Here is a 16,997-nt window from a genome sequence, read left to right as displayed (position 1 = left end):
CCGTACCAACTCATACCGTACCACTCAGTGGAAATGGACCACAAGTCCTCACTGGAAACAATTCATCTAATTCTTGTTCAATGTTTCTGAGATGATAGTATGCTGATTTAGTTATTAAACCCGCTGGGCGAGGTTTCTGGCTGGGCTCATTACTGTAAATGTCACCAAATGGTTACATAACATAATCAGTGTTTAGGAGTGTAAACTGCAGGTGTGTGTGTGTGTATTACCATGCCGGAGCTGAGACAGGAGTCTAGGACAGTCATGTTCAGGTTTCGTAGCCTCTCCGAGCTTGTATCCACACTCCTCATCCACAATCGGCTCTCGGCAGTTTCTGACACGTCAAAATGCTGTCGTATCTTCTGATGTATAGCATCTGTCAGACAAGAAAACACAAGATCTGTAGATCAGATATTAAAGGCTGACAATGCCCTGAGGGGTTTCACACATCACTTTACAAAAACATAACTTCATGCCAAATGTAAAACAGATGAGTGTGAGAATAACATTTCGTAATCAAGTGCGTTTTAGATAAACATTTGATACTTTTAAGAAGGAGCATCACTGTGGCTAGTGGGTGGCACGATCGCTCCACAGAAAGAAGGTCGCTGGTTTGAGCCTCGGCTGGTTCAGTTTGTATTTCTGTGTGGAGTTTGCATGTTCTCCCCGTGTTCGTGTGGTTTTCCTCCAGGTGCTCCAGTTTCCCCCACAAGTCCAAAGACATGTGGTACAGTTGAACTGGGTAAGTTAAATTGTCCTTAGTGTATGTGTGCGAGTGAGAGTGTATGGGCGTTTCCCAGTGATGGATTACAGCTGGAAGGGCATCCGCTGCGTAAAACATAGGCTGGATATGTTGGCGGTTCATTCTGCTGTGGCGACCCCACATTAATAAAGGGACTAAGCCGAAAAAAAAATGAATGAATGACCTTATAAGAAGCATTTGAAAAGCATTTTCCCTTCATCTAGTTAAACACATATGTTAAGATCATACATTACTGCTCAAAAGATTTGAGGTCAGTAAGATTATGATACAAGAAATGCATTTTTTAGTAAGAACGCAGTAAATGCAAAAGTGACATTTCTGTTTTAAACAAATGATGTTCTTTGCTGGAGTATAAATGTATTAAAAAAAAGTATAAAAAAGTTTATTTGTATTATTAATACAAAAAGCTGCCCTTAACATGAGGAAATCTTTAATTAGACATTTATCAGAATATTTTTTTGACTAATCTAGAAATGATGAAATTTTACTCACGTATTTTGTCAGCTCGACTGAACTGTGCAGTTACAGTGCTCTCCAAATTGCTAGAGAGACAGAGGTAGATCTCCACAGGATAGACCTCGACTTTAACAGTGCTGGGAAGATCAACAACCTGGAAAAAGAAGATTTCATTTCATTTTTCACACATGTTTTAAAGGGGACCTATTATGCCCCTTTTTACAAGATGCAAAATATGTTGCTGATGTCCCTAGAGTGTGTATGTGAAAATATATAACACACTTAATGTTTTACACCTCTTTGAAAGTGCCTCTTTTAGGTTTTGATCCTAATTGTGCCATTTTGGTGACTGTCGCTTTAAATTCAAATGAGATTGTGCTCTTTTCAAAAGAGGGTGGAGCTACAAATGCATAGAGGCAGATTCAAAAACAAGCTTAACGTCCTATGCTAATATGGGAGAGATCGTTACTAATGGCCGGGGCTTTCCCCCTCTAATGACATGTACAAAGGTAGAAAGTCAATCAGTATTTCCGCAGACTGTTTTTATGAAGCATGATAATAAAAAATAAATAAAATGAATACATATTTACCATTAGAAGCTGGTTATATTCACATACTGTTGCCACACAACTGTATTTAAACCCCTTGTAAAAAGTATTTCTGCATAATAGGTGCACTTTAATTTCAGTACAACATGAATGTTGATTCTGCTGAATGAGAGTGTGTCAGCGTCTGGTCTCCATCTACAGAAAATGTTTACAGTAAAAAACTGAATTATCTTTTTGTAACTTTCTAAAAGATAAAAACATTACAAATATGGGCTGAGAATTTATGCCTGAACTGAAACTAATAACGTAACTATTTTAAAAATGTGATCTATTAAGCATTGTAAATAAGGTCTCAACTAGCAGTATGTACTTGTTTCGGGTAAAGGTCAGCTCACACTGCGATTTTTTATAATCCTGAACAATTGTAGAATGTCAGATGGCATAAACATGGCTCCCGTGTCACACTGAAGTTCTCAGCTGTCATAAAGTCAGACTGAACGACAATGAACAAACCTGCCAAACATAAATGAAAACACCCCCGGAGTTTGACGTCATCCACCCGTGACACTTTCACTATCCTGTGCATTCTGAAATGAGTCCTTACAGGAAACGTAAACAATCTGTAGCTGCAATTTTGTACACAGCGACTATTAATAAATAAATAAAGCAGAAAAAAAACATTTCCCCGTGGTCATTTGATCAATTTGTTGCTCCTATTGGTTCTTGGATTAAGGCTCATCACAGCAGTTGCCACACTGCAGGAAGGTGTCGGAAATCTTCAGCACTAAGCGGCTGTCAATAAACATGTCAAACCAACGATCAAAGATCACAGATTTTAGCCTGTATATATTTTAGGATTTCCCAAATTTGTCTCAGATGACAAAATCGTGGCTGAAATCTCACAGTGTGAGCAGGGCTTTAGAGAACAAACAATACCAAGTACGTGTATACGGTACACACACATATTTCTTTTGGGTCACATTTGTAGCATCACCAAACATAAGTAAATCATAATAGATCACATATATTTTTTAACCCCCAAACACAAGATAATACTAGACTTAGATCTTAAGATATTGCGCAAATAAATGGTTTTAAATTGTGGGATGATGACTAAATTTACAACAGGAGTGCACTTGGATTTGTGATTTAGCACTAAATTAAAGCCCATAGCTGGAAGATTACCACTCATTTTGCTTTTAACTTGTTCTTTGCCTTCTTACCTTTTTTTCTCCATGAGAAAAATAAAAAGTCTTTATTTAAGGTGACATTTCACACAAACTTATTTGAGATTCTTTGTTCTGTTGAACACAAAAACAAATGTTGAATGCTGAAAAATGTTGGAACGCAGCAGCCACTGACTTCCATCAAAGTCCCTTTAAGGCAAGTCAATTCACTCTGCAGCCATCTTTGAAACGCCTCTCGGGCAGTATGCTCAGGCATTTTGTCTAAATGGGGAACATCAAATTCTTTAAAACTGTTTGCCAAGCTTACGATTACACTACATATTTGGAATCACCAACAAAATTAAACAACAACTGTCTCATAAGTTTAGTTTCTATACTTTTAAATCAAACAAAATCAACATATTTTCATGTTGCTAATGCTCATGCGCACTCAAAAGGAACGAGATCACAACAAAATCTCATTTATGGCCATTCTACATGTTTTCATCATCTGGATAATGCCTCATCAGATCGTGCTGGTCTTCTGAAGTAATTCACAACTTGGTCTTAATGGTGCATCTCCACCAGAAATGACACAGACTCTTTGTTTACAAGTCCAATGTCATGTGACGTGCGTTTGACAGCACGGACTGAACCTCACCTTGTTTTTATACAGATTACAAAGCTAGAAAACTTTTGTCCTCAAGTGTAGTTGGTTCATCGATAATTGGCTTCTGTACACGAAGGCGGGGCTTCATTTGCCATATTGACCGCTACACTTTTCCACATTCAAAACTATATGAGTGACATGTCTTGTGTATTCTATAGTCTTTGCTTCAATAGTATTTTCGTTTTGTTCCTACTATAATAAAGATACTATACATCTGCTGATTTCCAACATTATTCACTTTATTTTGTTTTGTGTCAAACAGAAGAAGGAAAGTCATAAAGGATAAAAACCACATGACTGTGAGTAAATAGTGAGGACATTTATGGATAAACGATCCCTTAAAGGTTCCTTGAAATTAAAATAAAAATTTTTTATGTTAGCTTCAGCATGTTAGTTTTAAGGATATCTATAAGCTAGTGTCCTCCAAAACAATGACAAAATTCACATTTAGAAGATAACGCCTAATACTTCAGTTTATCATCAAATCTTCTGACCAATCAAATGCTCTCTAGTATCTGACATGCCCCGCCCCCTTTAAGACAATTCTCATTTGCTTTTCATCAGCCGATTCGAATGCTATCTCTCGATTGAATGAGCATTATCAGTGGTTATCAGCTGATAGATATGGGCCAGTAGGGGCCTTCTGCGCCTACTGGTAGGCTCATAAGGCTGTTATCATCCTTTTACATGGTTAATCATCTATAGATCACATAAAGCTGCGCCCGAAAATTTTTAAGAATTTAATTATTTTAATTATTTATTAAATTTCCCATTAATTGTATTTTGTTAACGTCTACCCCTACCCAACTTTAATAGTTATGTAAAAAGAGATCTGGAGTCTTCTCTATTAGTATAGCTGATTAACCATGTGGATGGATGATTACAGCCTTCTGAGCCTACTAGTGGCGCAGAAAGCCCCAACTGGCACATATCTATCAGATGATAACCGCTGATGACGCCCATTCAATAGAGCGATAATGTTCAAAACGGGTGTTTTCGTTTGATGTTCGTGAGCTCAACATTTCTCATTGGCAGAGCTGTGATAAAAGCAAAAAGCTACTGGCTGATTTATTAAAGGGGGGGAGCTACTCTATACCACGCCCATTCTTTATTTTTCAGTTGAGATTACATCAAACATCAAATAAAAATGCTAATTTCCAGCCACTTCACTTGACCTTTAAATCCAGCCATCAGTATCAGAGTGACTTATGCACAGGGCCAGACAGAATCTGCGGTTGTTTTTTGCCATTTCTGCAGAGAATTTTGGTAAAATCTGCAGATTTCTGCCGAACTATTTTGGGAGTATCATAACTAAAGCCTTAATATGTGAAATAAATATTTTAAAATGCAAATCCAATTAGATTCACTTTATTTGGTAAACAAAGCAAGTCTCTCATGTAATATATCTACTAAAAGACAGAAAATATTACTGTACAAACTGCATTGTAATATCAGATGAACATCATATCTATAAATCAGATGAGCATTTTCATATTAGTCAATATTATTACTGTAATTAATTGAAAAACTGAATAAATTTAGATTTACATACATTTACTCAAGTAAATAAACAGAATTAATGATAGGCTGAAAATCTCCGGAAATCTGAGGAAAATCTGCGGAATTCAGCGTGCGCAGATTCTGTGTGGGCCTACTTATGCAGCATTGACATTGATACAAAATAACAGTCTCTATAAACTACCTTTCTCTCCAAAGGAGGCTGATTGTCCATCATGTCATACCACGACAAGAGTTTACGCCAGGCTTCTGCTGGGACCAGGATAAAGTCATCATTCTCTGTCAGTCGTTCTTTCAGGCGATAGGAATCCAGATCTACAAAACACACAGAACTCTTTTAAGAACATTCACAGTTATTAACAGAAAGAGACTTTCAAGGTTTTATGAGGGATTTCTATGAAATCGAATGATATACATAACAAACATGCCTTCGTACAGCTCCGTGTTATCAATCTTTCCAGGATAGGAGGTTGAATTTTGGTCCCTAGTGTCCACATACTCTTTCCACTGATCATACCATCTCTTGTCCAACAAATACCTGCAATAGAGATAATCAAAGTGGTCACAATCAGCACTGTGTGGCTATAGCAGACATCATTTTATTAGCTTTAAGACAAAGGATGTGTTTAATGCAAATAATACAGGGCGCCATTGGCAGAAAAAAAGTAAAAAAAAAAAGAAAAAAAAGAAAGTTTTTTTTTATTTATTTATTACAATGATTCCAGTTTCATGGCAAAACCAGATCAAATTTACAACCTTTTCTAAATATCACATTTATATAAAGACAAAAATGATAATAATAAAAATACATCAACAGAAATAAATAATACATAAGATAAAAATCTATAAAGGTTTACTTTTGATAGAAAAATAGCCTTTTTGAAGGATTTACGTTTAAAAATGTTTCTATTAAAGTCTCTCAAGATAAACATCGCTGTCTGGTAACATTTAAAATAAGCTATTCCAAAAGTATGTTTACCACTTTGGTTTCTGTTGCAATATTGACATTTTGGGGGAGCGCCGGTGACAGGCTTGGATTAAGTCAAAGTCAGCTTTATTGTCAATTCAACTACATGTACAGGACATACAGAGAATCAAAATTACGCTACTCTCAGACCCTAGGTGCAAAACAGCAATTCTATATCATTCAGGGTAATAAAAAGCACCATTTTAGCATGCAACATTGTTCCCGAATTGAGTTTGAAACATTTGAATGTGCGTTAACCTTTAACAAGACACATGCCCTGTATGAATGAAATATAACAAGGTGATGTATATTTAGGTTTGACTAATTGTGCAACCTTACCATTCAGCTGTCTCAGGGGTTAAAGTTTGTTGGTTTACATACCCAACAGACATCCACAAATAGGTCTTTGTTAAAGTTTTGAAAGCATTTATCTGGTTTTCAGAATGGAAATTTAAAAAAAAAGAGACTTCTTGTGTTTCGATCACCTCAATTTGACTGTGGACATACTATACATACACACAGTTCCGTCCAAACAGCTTACAAAAGATGATTTTCATCATAGGTGCCCTTTAAATCAACATTAGCACTATTACATTGACTGTGACAATGTTGTGCTTTGACAGACATTGGCTGCTAATTAGGCATGAGCTGGTATAAGATTCTGACTCTATGATAACCTTTGATAAAAAAAATCACGGTTTTACGGTATTTTGATCACTGCTCTATTATAAATATTCTTTTTAAAGGTCTGCAAAATATTTAACAGTAAACATGTCAGGCTAAATAATTCAAATGAAACAATTAATTTATACTGCTTTCATTAGTTTCTAAAACACAGATTTATTTACAATTTAAAATGCCATTTTCGCATGTTCTTTAAGTTGGAGATATGTTGTCCTAAAAAAAAAAAAAAAACGTAAATAAAACAATTGTATATTTAACGTAGACTAACCATATTCCATGCACAACGATGTTCCGTACAGATGACCTTTTAACATCAATGTCTGAATAAATACTTACGGGTGTAGACAAGCTATATATCTGTATAATCTTTGTCTTTTACACTTTCATCCCCGATCACAACAGAGACGCTTCTACCAAATGTTTCCGAAGTTTGCTATGCCCATTCAATGAGCTTGAAAATGAACAGTGGGCAAGCCTAAGGTGTGAGTGTCGCTTGGGATGGGAGACATTTAGTGCAAGGAAAATATGCATTTGCATTTAATTTATGCATCACACAGTGTTACAGTGTTTTTTAAATAAATAGCATGTTATCACATATTGTTCAAAAAATGAACTTTTCTTGAAAAAAAGTTTTGAAATGAGGATATTTAAATGTCAGTTGTGAGTGATGATAACCACTCTCCACCAGAGAGAGCCTCAGAGACAGGCTGCAAACGCTTCTTTGTGCAGTGATGATGTTTACATTCATAAAAAGTCTGTTAAGTTAGCATTAACTTGTATGAATTTAATGTTTTAATATTTTAAATTGTCATGCTGTGATAAAATAAGCATGATCTAAAACTTAAATGATTGTTAAGTTCTTTCATCGCAAACTTTCATAAAAATATATTAAATATATCATTACCATCAAGTTACACATGATAATAGTATATTCTGGCATAAGTGTTTAATAAGACTTCAAACAACGACAATTTTTGTCGGTGAACTAAAGTTATGCGCCCTGTATAGAACACGGTTTTAATCATGTACAGAACACCGTTAATGCCTATCATCTTCCGTACACATGCGGAGTCTGCACTTTTTACATCTTTTCTCAAAAATTACTGGTCCAAAATACATCAATCAAAATTTTGATTGAGCAGGAGGTATTTGCTCAGAGAATGAACACACAAACATGCTCATCTGGCTTTCAATGACGGAGGAGTGGTCGTTTGAGTGCGCAGAAAAGCGGTAAGTGTACAGAACATAGTTAGTCTACGTTATCTTAGGAATGGTAATGAAGAAAATGTTGGCGATTTTAAAGCCTTGACTTTTTCAAATCGCGGTATACCTTGAAAACGGTTATCTTCCCATACCTACTGCTAATATGACTTCACTATTTGAAGTTTCCAAAGAAAACTCATTTGAGACTATATTATTAAGAAGAAAGTCTGAATATGTGCGAATATAAAACCAGCTTTACTGCAATCCTTTCTTGTCCAAGAAACCAACACAAACCGAAAGTAACTTTCCCACAGCAGCCTGTCACTGCTTCCAGAGGTGAAAGCGAAACTTAAAGGAAGTGTATGAATAATTCAGGCACTATAAAATCGAATAACTCAAGCATTTGTTGAAGTAAATGCTCATTTGAAAACTGAAGTAAAATAACAAGACCGAGTTTAAGTCAGGCAGTTGTGAACGTCAGACTTTCAAAACAAAACCAACCTGTCAGAACGTAACGACGCTTAAGAAGCTGTCCACCAGGTAAACAGATCAATTAGGCCTGAAAACTCACTTATGTGTTAGTTTCCCTGTCTTATTTGATCTGTAAATCATTATAATCTCTCAATCACAGTGGCAAGCCTGCTACTGAAGCTGAAGAGCCTCAAACCGCACAGACTCAAGCATGTTATCAGTTGTATAGAACTGAGTTAGCGATGTATCTGTGATGTGGGTGTTGTTGTTTATTGATTGTTTGTTTGTTTGTTTGTTTTTAGGCTGAACTTTCTCTCACCAGCTGTCCCCGGCCCGGAGCTGCTGTTGGTTCAGGTTGTCGATCTCCCGCCATTGGGTCTCGAGTCCCGGAGGCTCTGTGGCCGAACCGGCGCTGCAGTTCGCAGCCATAATCACTCCTAAAATCCGAAAAGCGCCGTTAGAGCCGCATAGACACACCGGAATGTTTTGACGAAGGAAGTAGGAAGCGGTTAGAATGACAACTTCCGGTCTGAGAGAGCGAGAGATGATGGGCGAAACTCCATGGGCGGAGAGAACGCTGGAGAAGAGGGCGTGTGACTTTTGTCGCAATAAATAATAATAAAATAATCCATTATTAAGAATTATAATATAAATGAAATGGGGTGATGTATTTGACCCATGAACATTTCCTGCTTGTTATCAAACTATTTGATAAACCTAACGAGGAGATTCAATTACTGTTAAAACAGCTATAATAACATTATTTATAAATACGTGGCTCTTTTTCGATTCTCGGAAGCTATAGAAATTAAAAATGTATAACAGGAAATACGTTTAACTAGACCATTGTTTTTGTTTACATTCCCCAAACTGGTAAAACAAAAGTAGCCTAAATGAATAAGCTTGTTAACCCTTTAACCGCAGGCCCGTAGCCAGCCTGGTGAAAGGGGTGGTTATTCTCTTTCTCAAAAAGTGGACCTTATTTGCGGTTAAATGCCTCGCTTTGGCTACTATTTAATTATTAGATTTAAATACTGCATTATAGTGACATTTTAAGCGCTATTTTAGCTGAAATATATTGTTGAAATCTCATCATGCATCAAACTTGGTCCTAGAAGGCCTGTGTCCTGCAAAGTTTAGTTCCAACCCTAATCAGACACACCTGAACTGGCTAATCAAGCTCTTATAGGCTTTCTAGAAACATCTTTGCAGGTGTGTTGAGGCAAGTTGGAGCTAAAATCTGCCGGACACCAGCCCTTCAGGACCGAGTTTGGACACTCCTGATTTAACAGTCTCTGGGTCAATGCGTGTAAAGATTTTGGATGTCTTCTTGGAAATTTTTAATGCTTCCAAACGGTTTGCTGCATTTATAAAGCACCCATGTCTTGAGGTTGTTGGGTATTATGAGATACTTTCTATGTGTGATTTGGACAGGAATCGAAGGTCTGATTTTTCTACTTTAGCCAATCCCCATAGACAAGAGAAAATAGTAGTAGTGACTGCAAATTGAAGGAAAGTAGTGGAGTAAAAGTACAGATACAGCACTAAAAATGTACTCAAGTGATAAGTTAAAGTACACATTTTAAAAACTACTCAGTAAATTACAATTCCTCAGAAAAACTACTCAATTACAGTAACTTGAGTATTTGTAATTTTACTACTTTACATCACTGATTATAATACATTATATTATTATTATTAGTAGAAGTAGTACATAATATAAATCTAATATTGAAACAATGAAACCTTTAGAATTATTTTCATAAATGCTATTTAGCATTTATTTTATTTTTGTGTATTGTTGCATTTCTGCAGTACAGGTGGAAGACATTAAAAAAACTCACGCCATCATCCTTTTATCTAAGACCCAAGATTGCTCAAGTTTAAATGAAGAATTAACATTTGGCACAAGGTGGCAGTGTTTGACAAAACTACACAGACACCAGCGACTCGAATTACAAGCTAAAATTTCCTTTTAACTACTCTGATTAATCTTAAATCATTGTTGTTTTATGAGTGGGCAACACTACTGTTTAAAATGATCCTTGAACTCATAATTAACCTAATAAACTAAGTGTCCGAAAGCTGCTGTTCTAAAACCTGGTATTTTTAATTATTATTTTTTCTTTCATAATGACGACGGGTCTAAAACTGATTCCAAAATCTTTTTTTTTTTTTTTTTGTTTTGTCATTGAACTTTATTTATTTGGAGCTTTTATACCCAACACAACATGAAATTCACAATACAAAATCAACATATAGGAAAATAATGTAATAAAAATAATAGCAAAACAAAAATTATAACAAATATAAAATAAATTCAAAATGACAACCCTTCATTTTTTTGCTCTCCAAATACTGCAAAAAGCTACCCCATTTCAGATTAAAAGTATGGATGGAGTCCAGTCTTGCCAGCATACGTTCATATGATGCAGTAAAAGTCATCAGCTCAATCCAATCTTTAAAAGAGGAAGCATCTGTAAACTGATTCCAAAATCAAGTAAACAGTAAAACACGCTTTATATCTTATCCAATACAAAGACAATACCGAATTTGTGTTATTTCAGTCTAATCCTTCGTACAAAAATAACGTCTCATTGCCCCTGAATATTTACAACAGCATGTGCCATTGTAATAATTCATATTTCTGACTGACTGACTGACGTGAGGAGGGCAGCTGATAATTTGGTGATGAATGTTCCGTCTTCCTTTCGTCAGATGTCATTGTTTCTTCACCTTGTGCCATCCTGTTTTAGTCTCCAGACTGTGAGGAAACTGCATGTTCATTCCTCATCAATAGAGAAACAGAAAATCATATGTTGTTAAAGAAAACGCCGTCCGCCATCTTTACAGACCCACAATCTAGTTATTCAACTACGTTGTCGCTCATGATGCACTTATGTATGGAAGGCCGTTGGGGCCAAAACGTCTGCAACAAACGTGTTAACGCGTAATTGCGTGTTAACACGTAATTTACGCGTTAACACGTCATTTACGCGTTAACACGTTGGTACGTGTTAACACGTCATTTACGTGTTAACACGCAATTTACGTGTTAACACGTTTTTTTTAAACTAGTCTCATTTTTTAAAGTGCTATCATTTATTCATTCTCCAAACTGCTTTTTTAAAAATGTATAATGTCATGTATTGTATTATGAAAGGCCAGACATCTTCTGTAATGTTATGTTTGATGGTATAATAATGTATAATAATAATAATGTTTGTTATTCAGCTGCTGAGATTACTTTGAAAAATGTGTCCAGAGAAATCAGAATGAGATTAATTTGACAAGGGTGTGCAAACACACAAGAAATGTTTTTTTTTTCTCAGGAGCACAGATACATAAATACAAATCAACACAAGAAAACAGAATGACATAAGTGGATAAAGTAAATACAACATTTTGGTAACAAAATCATAAACAGTAAGGGTTGTGTATATTTATGACTATAAAAACAGGCAGCAACTGATCTAATAATGAAGATCTAGAGAGATAAAGATGTGTAGAAAGGTCAGGCAGGTGCACAGAAATAATCCTCTCTGCTGTGCTGACAGTTCTCTGCAGTCTTATGTCTGATTTGGTGGCCGATCCAAACCAGACAGTAATTGAATTTTTGTCAGAGGAAATGGCTGCAGATTCTACATTCTCATACTGTATATAACATGTCATAAATTACTAAGCACAAATTATTAAATGCAGAGTAACCTATCTTGCTGAGGTTTATGTCTGCAAATAATTTACATATTGTATGACTAACATTTTATAGCAATCCTGTTTTCTTTATAATATATATTTATGCATGTAATATATATTTGTTTGCAGAACTTTGCACTAGATATTTTTGTCTCTGTACTGGAAGCTACAATCACCAAGACAAAACACTCCTTTGTGTAAACAATTGAGGTAAAAAAAAAAAAAGCCAAAAATATGATTTACTAAATCAAAAGTACAAGATAAAGTCAAAATAATGATTTAATAACTCAAATTTATGACTGAATAATTCTGTAAAAATTACATTACAACAACAGGCGGTAAAAAAAAAAATCTAAATGTGTAACAATTCTCTAAATATTTTGTATAATAAAACCTGATATAGTTATAATGTTTTACATAATTGAACATTCATGTACATATTTGTAATTATAATGGACACACACACACACACACACACCTTCACCTTTGAACTTGTGGGGGAAACCAGAGCACCCAGAGGAAACACAAGCCAACACAGGGAGCAGGAATGGGCAAAAATACACTGAACCACATTTTAAAATAAAATCCCAAATCCATCAATTTTACATGTATCAATATAAACTACAAAATACAGCAGCCACAAATGTATCAAAGTAAAATTCTATATATCTTTTATTTTACAATACACAAAATACTTTTACAAGCGAGCAGGAAATTTCGTCACGAAATAGGCATATTTGGTCACCGTTCACCGTTACACTGACTACATTAAGTAAACAATGTTTGACAGCAACAGGGCTTGAGCAAGTTTAAATCAGCTTATCGGTCAACGCATTTACCTCTACATGAGGCATTTATAAACTCGTGTTTCTCTTTCATTTAAAAAAAATTGTACAAAATACATACAGAAAGTCCTGTCTTGAAAATGATCTCTTTAAAAAAAAAAAAACATGTATTGCAGATAATGAGTTAGACTAGATCTCATCATTGTGTTTTCATCTATTGAGTGGCCAGTAAAATTTACATAATCTCTTAACAGTCTTATATTTTAAAAGGGTGTTATATAAAGAGGTTATTAAAATTGTTTACGTTAAGTCTAGTTTTGTTTAAAAGGTGTAACAAAGAATTTGTAAAAATATATATACACAATATATTTGTGAAATAATATGGAATTAGAACTTAAATCTCAAAGTACAAAACAAAATACTATATAGCAATGGAAACGCAATAATGGTGCAATAAAGTTTATTTGGCTTTAAGGCTTGATCCAACTACAAAAACACTAGTGACCAATATCACAACCACAAGTGAACAATAAAATTATAAGAAATATAAAATTAATAAATTAATTGCTGCTGCTGCTGCTACTACTACTATTCCTATTCCTATTCCTATTCCTATTCCTATTCCTATTCCTATTCCTATTCCTATTCCTATTCCTATTCCTATTCCTATTCAGAGCTGGGGAGAAGTGTTCCTCAGCTCTCTAGCTTCAGAGGGCTGTATTTAAAGCCAAAACACTCTGATTCAGGCAGATTCATAATGATTAGCAGCTGGGAGCTAATTAACCTGAGAGCTGGTGAGAGACCAGGGTGGAAAAGCAGGGTGGAGCACAACACAATATGCAGGGCCTACACATAAAATTGTGTTTTAGCGGTAACAAATGCAAAACATAAAACATGACATCTGTAAAAACATGACATCTGTAAAAATGGACTTATCTGTTTTTGCGAAGTCTGGAGTCTAGAGTTTTTGACCAGTCTGTATAGGCTGGAGTATTATTAAATATGTGTCTCATATACTGTATTGTGCCACTTTGCTATCTTTAGACTGACATCTTTCCTCTTCATTAACTATATAAGTGCACCTGCAGATCAAAATTCTGACATTTGAAAGAACCAATGAAGTATAGGTGTCACCACTGTAGGACTTATTTTTATGTGGTGTGTCTTATTGTCTTGGCATCTACATCAGCAATCCATCCATTTGTGCAGTTTACTCATTTTCTGAAGATTTTTTCAGTTCTTCTTTAACTTAAAGTCTTCGTTTACCCCCTTGGTGAACTCCAGTACACTGTCTTTAGGTGTTTTTTTTCCATTATATTATATTTTTTCATGGTATTGTGCAGTATACCATTTTCAATGATTGTTGCCTTGCTCTCAAATATACCCCTGCCATTTGTCTGTTATTTTCTTTATATGAGCATAATTTCCATCAATACTTCAAGCATTGATGACCTTCTTAATACATTTTCTGTTCTGATCTCAAGTCTGGGCAAACAACTGAGAAAACATCAATCAGAGGCTGCATTTTATGTCATTATGTAGACTTTCAAACTATTTTACAGTATTTAAAAAATACAAAAGACACTAAAGTATTTTGATACAAAATATAAAACCATTTTCATAAAGCATGCAAACTTCACACAGAAACACCAACTGACCCAGCCGAGGTTCAAACCAGTAATCTTCCTGCTGTGAGGCGACAGTACTACCCACTGCGTCACCGTGTTGCCCATTTTTTCAAAATTTAAAAAGATAATATATATATATATATATATATATATATATATATATATATATATATATATATATATATATATATATATATATATATATATATATAATTTAAATATGAACTTGTATTTCATATACTTTGCAGATATTCACATTTTATCACATTTTATATGGCTTGATAGCAAATCATATTTACAGTTATTTGAATACATCATGCACAAAGTATTTATATTTCCATTATTCTGTGTGATATATGTGTACTATAAGATGCGGCCATGTGTATTATTGGTGTTTTTAGGCTTCTAAATACTTTAATGTATCACCACACTGGAGTGAAAATCCTTTTAATAGCGTTCTAGTCATGCTGCTTGCTTTCATATAAGAACCAACTAAATGTGACACTGCATAATTAAAAAAAAAAGAATTAAAGAAATATGTCCTTATAAGAGTTATCATTACCTGAAAATGAATATATATATATATATATATATATATATATATATATATATATATATATATATATATATAATTAAATGATATATTTATTTATATAAATATTTATATAAATTTATATAATATTGATTAAATTTATTTATATGATATTTATTTGTAATTATATAATGTTTTATATTATATAATTGATTTGGTAATACTTTACAATAACAGTACTTTAATAATGATGTATTAATATGCAAACTAAACATTAGTTTATTATAAATTCATAATTCATGATGGCGACGTGGTGGCACAGTAGTGCTGTTGAATCACAGCAAGAAGGTCGCTGGTTTGAGCCTCGGCTGGGTCAGTTGGTGTTTCTGTGTGGAGTTCTGTGTGCATGTTCTCCCCGGGTTCGCTTGGGTTTCCTCCGGGTGCTCTGGTTTCCCCCACAGTCCAAACACATGCGATACAGTTAAATTAGGCTAAATTGTTCGTAGTGTATGAGTGTCAATGGTTGTGAATGGATGTTTCCCAGAGATGGATTGCAGCTGGAAGGGCATCTGCTGCATAGAACATATGCTAGATAAGTTGGCGGTTCATTCTACTGTGGCGAACACAGATTAATAAAGGGAGTTAGCCGAATAGAAAACGAATGAATGATTTTATGATAAGCTAACGCATGCAGTAATCATGAACTAACGTAAACTACAACATGAGTCACATGAGTTCATGTGTGAATAACAGCTACCTTAATTACTTGCTAGTACATGCTGTTGATTAATGTATTAATTCACATTTAAGTTTAAGCTAAAAGTAATTAACGTGAACTCATAAGTTGTTAATGTATAATTATGTCATGACTTGGAGGGGCACATTACTGTTAACTCATCCTTAACTACTCATGAATTCCTGTTCATGTTGATGCTGCCAGAACACTTTTCTATTGTTTTTCAGTGTAACATACTAGATGGACGTGCATAAGGAGTTCATGAGTAGTTAAGAATGGATTAATGATGATGTGACCCTCCAAGTAAAGTCACAATATAATTACACATTAAGATATCATGAGTTCATGATGGTTAAATTAGGCATAAACATGTACTAACAATTAAAGTAGCCGTTATTCACACATGAACTCGTGACTCATGCTGTAGTTAAAGTTAATTCATGATTGGCATGCATTAACTCATCATTAGTTCATAATAAAGTAATGTTTAGTTAACATATTAATACATCATTATTCATGTAAAGTGTTACCCATGATGAACAAGACATTAAGCAGCAGCAAAACTCTGTTGCTTTGTATTTTGCTGCTTTCGGTTTGTATTTCTTAACGCACTTCCGCGTTCGTTACTCTCTCGTCATGATCTTGGATGATGAGGTAAGGTCACCGTAAGCTCAGCGTAGTGCTTCGGTCACTGCATCATGAATAATTCAAGTAAAACGTAGCTGTGGTGTCACGATGATTGTGTCTGTCGTAGCAGCTTGTAATCCTTCTCGTGAATATTAATGTGGTGATGCGCTCAATCGTTTCGTTACACAATGGCTACGTTGAGCCTACGTCATCTGCTCCACTTCCTTTAAAAGGAGCTCAACATATTTGGCAGCAAGGAATAAACTTATAAACCGTCCTTTTTAATACGAGCTCTGTTAAACCGTCATGAAATGTCCGCTATCCATACTGTTCTCTCATCATAACTTTTTAGCTCTGAAAAAACGATTTCTTGTCAAAATAAAAGTCCCCCATAAACAATAGAAATAAAATGATCCTTCAGCATAAAGAAATGTAAGATAACGCTTATTTACGTCTGTTACAGTGTTAATTAATACGTTAGTTAACAAATTAGTGCTTACAAGAACCATTAATGAACAAATGTAACATTATAATGCTGGAGTTCAGA

General features: G+C 34.7%; 2 protein-coding genes and 1 long non-coding RNA gene across 5 annotated transcripts in view; 1 reads left to right on the top strand and 2 right to left on the bottom strand.

Annotated features, from left to right (window-relative positions):
- usp11 (ubiquitin specific peptidase 11) overlaps positions 1-8,965 on the bottom strand; it is a 39,839-nt gene extending 30,874 nt beyond the window's left edge. The window contains exons 1-5 of the mRNA XM_087264232.1: positions 8,766-8,965; positions 5,550-5,659; positions 5,306-5,436; positions 1,256-1,373; positions 231-376 (exon numbers count right to left, since the gene is read on the bottom strand). Coding sequence (XP_087120358.1) covers positions 231-376; positions 1,256-1,373; positions 5,306-5,436; positions 5,550-5,659; positions 8,766-8,875 — 615 coding nt within the window. The 5' untranslated portion in view covers positions 8,876-8,965. The remainder of the gene's footprint in view (positions 1-230; positions 377-1,255; positions 1,374-5,305; positions 5,437-5,549; positions 5,660-8,765) is intronic.
- Positions 1-16,997, bottom strand: part of grm6a (glutamate receptor, metabotropic 6a) — a 220,458-nt gene that overhangs the window by 63,545 nt on the left and 139,916 nt on the right. The window lies entirely within an intron of this gene.
- On the top strand, positions 7,739-9,087 carry LOC147835508 (uncharacterized). Of its 2 annotated transcripts, none has more exons than XR_015497581.1 (2): positions 7,739-8,002; positions 8,749-9,087. It is a non-coding gene; the product is annotated as an uncharacterized LOC147835508 (long non-coding RNA). The 2 variants fall into 2 exon arrangements; XR_015497582.1 differs by lacking the exon at positions 7,739-8,002 and adding an exon at positions 8,403-8,515.

The sequence above is a fragment of the Danio rerio genome, chromosome 8 (assembly GCF_052040795.2).
Source record: "Danio rerio strain M-AB ecotype USA chromosome 8, GRCz13ab, whole genome shotgun sequence".
Classification (NCBI taxonomy): domain Eukaryota; kingdom Metazoa; phylum Chordata; class Actinopteri; order Cypriniformes; family Danionidae; genus Danio; species Danio rerio.
This window is presented reverse-complemented; position numbering and strand designations above follow the sequence as displayed.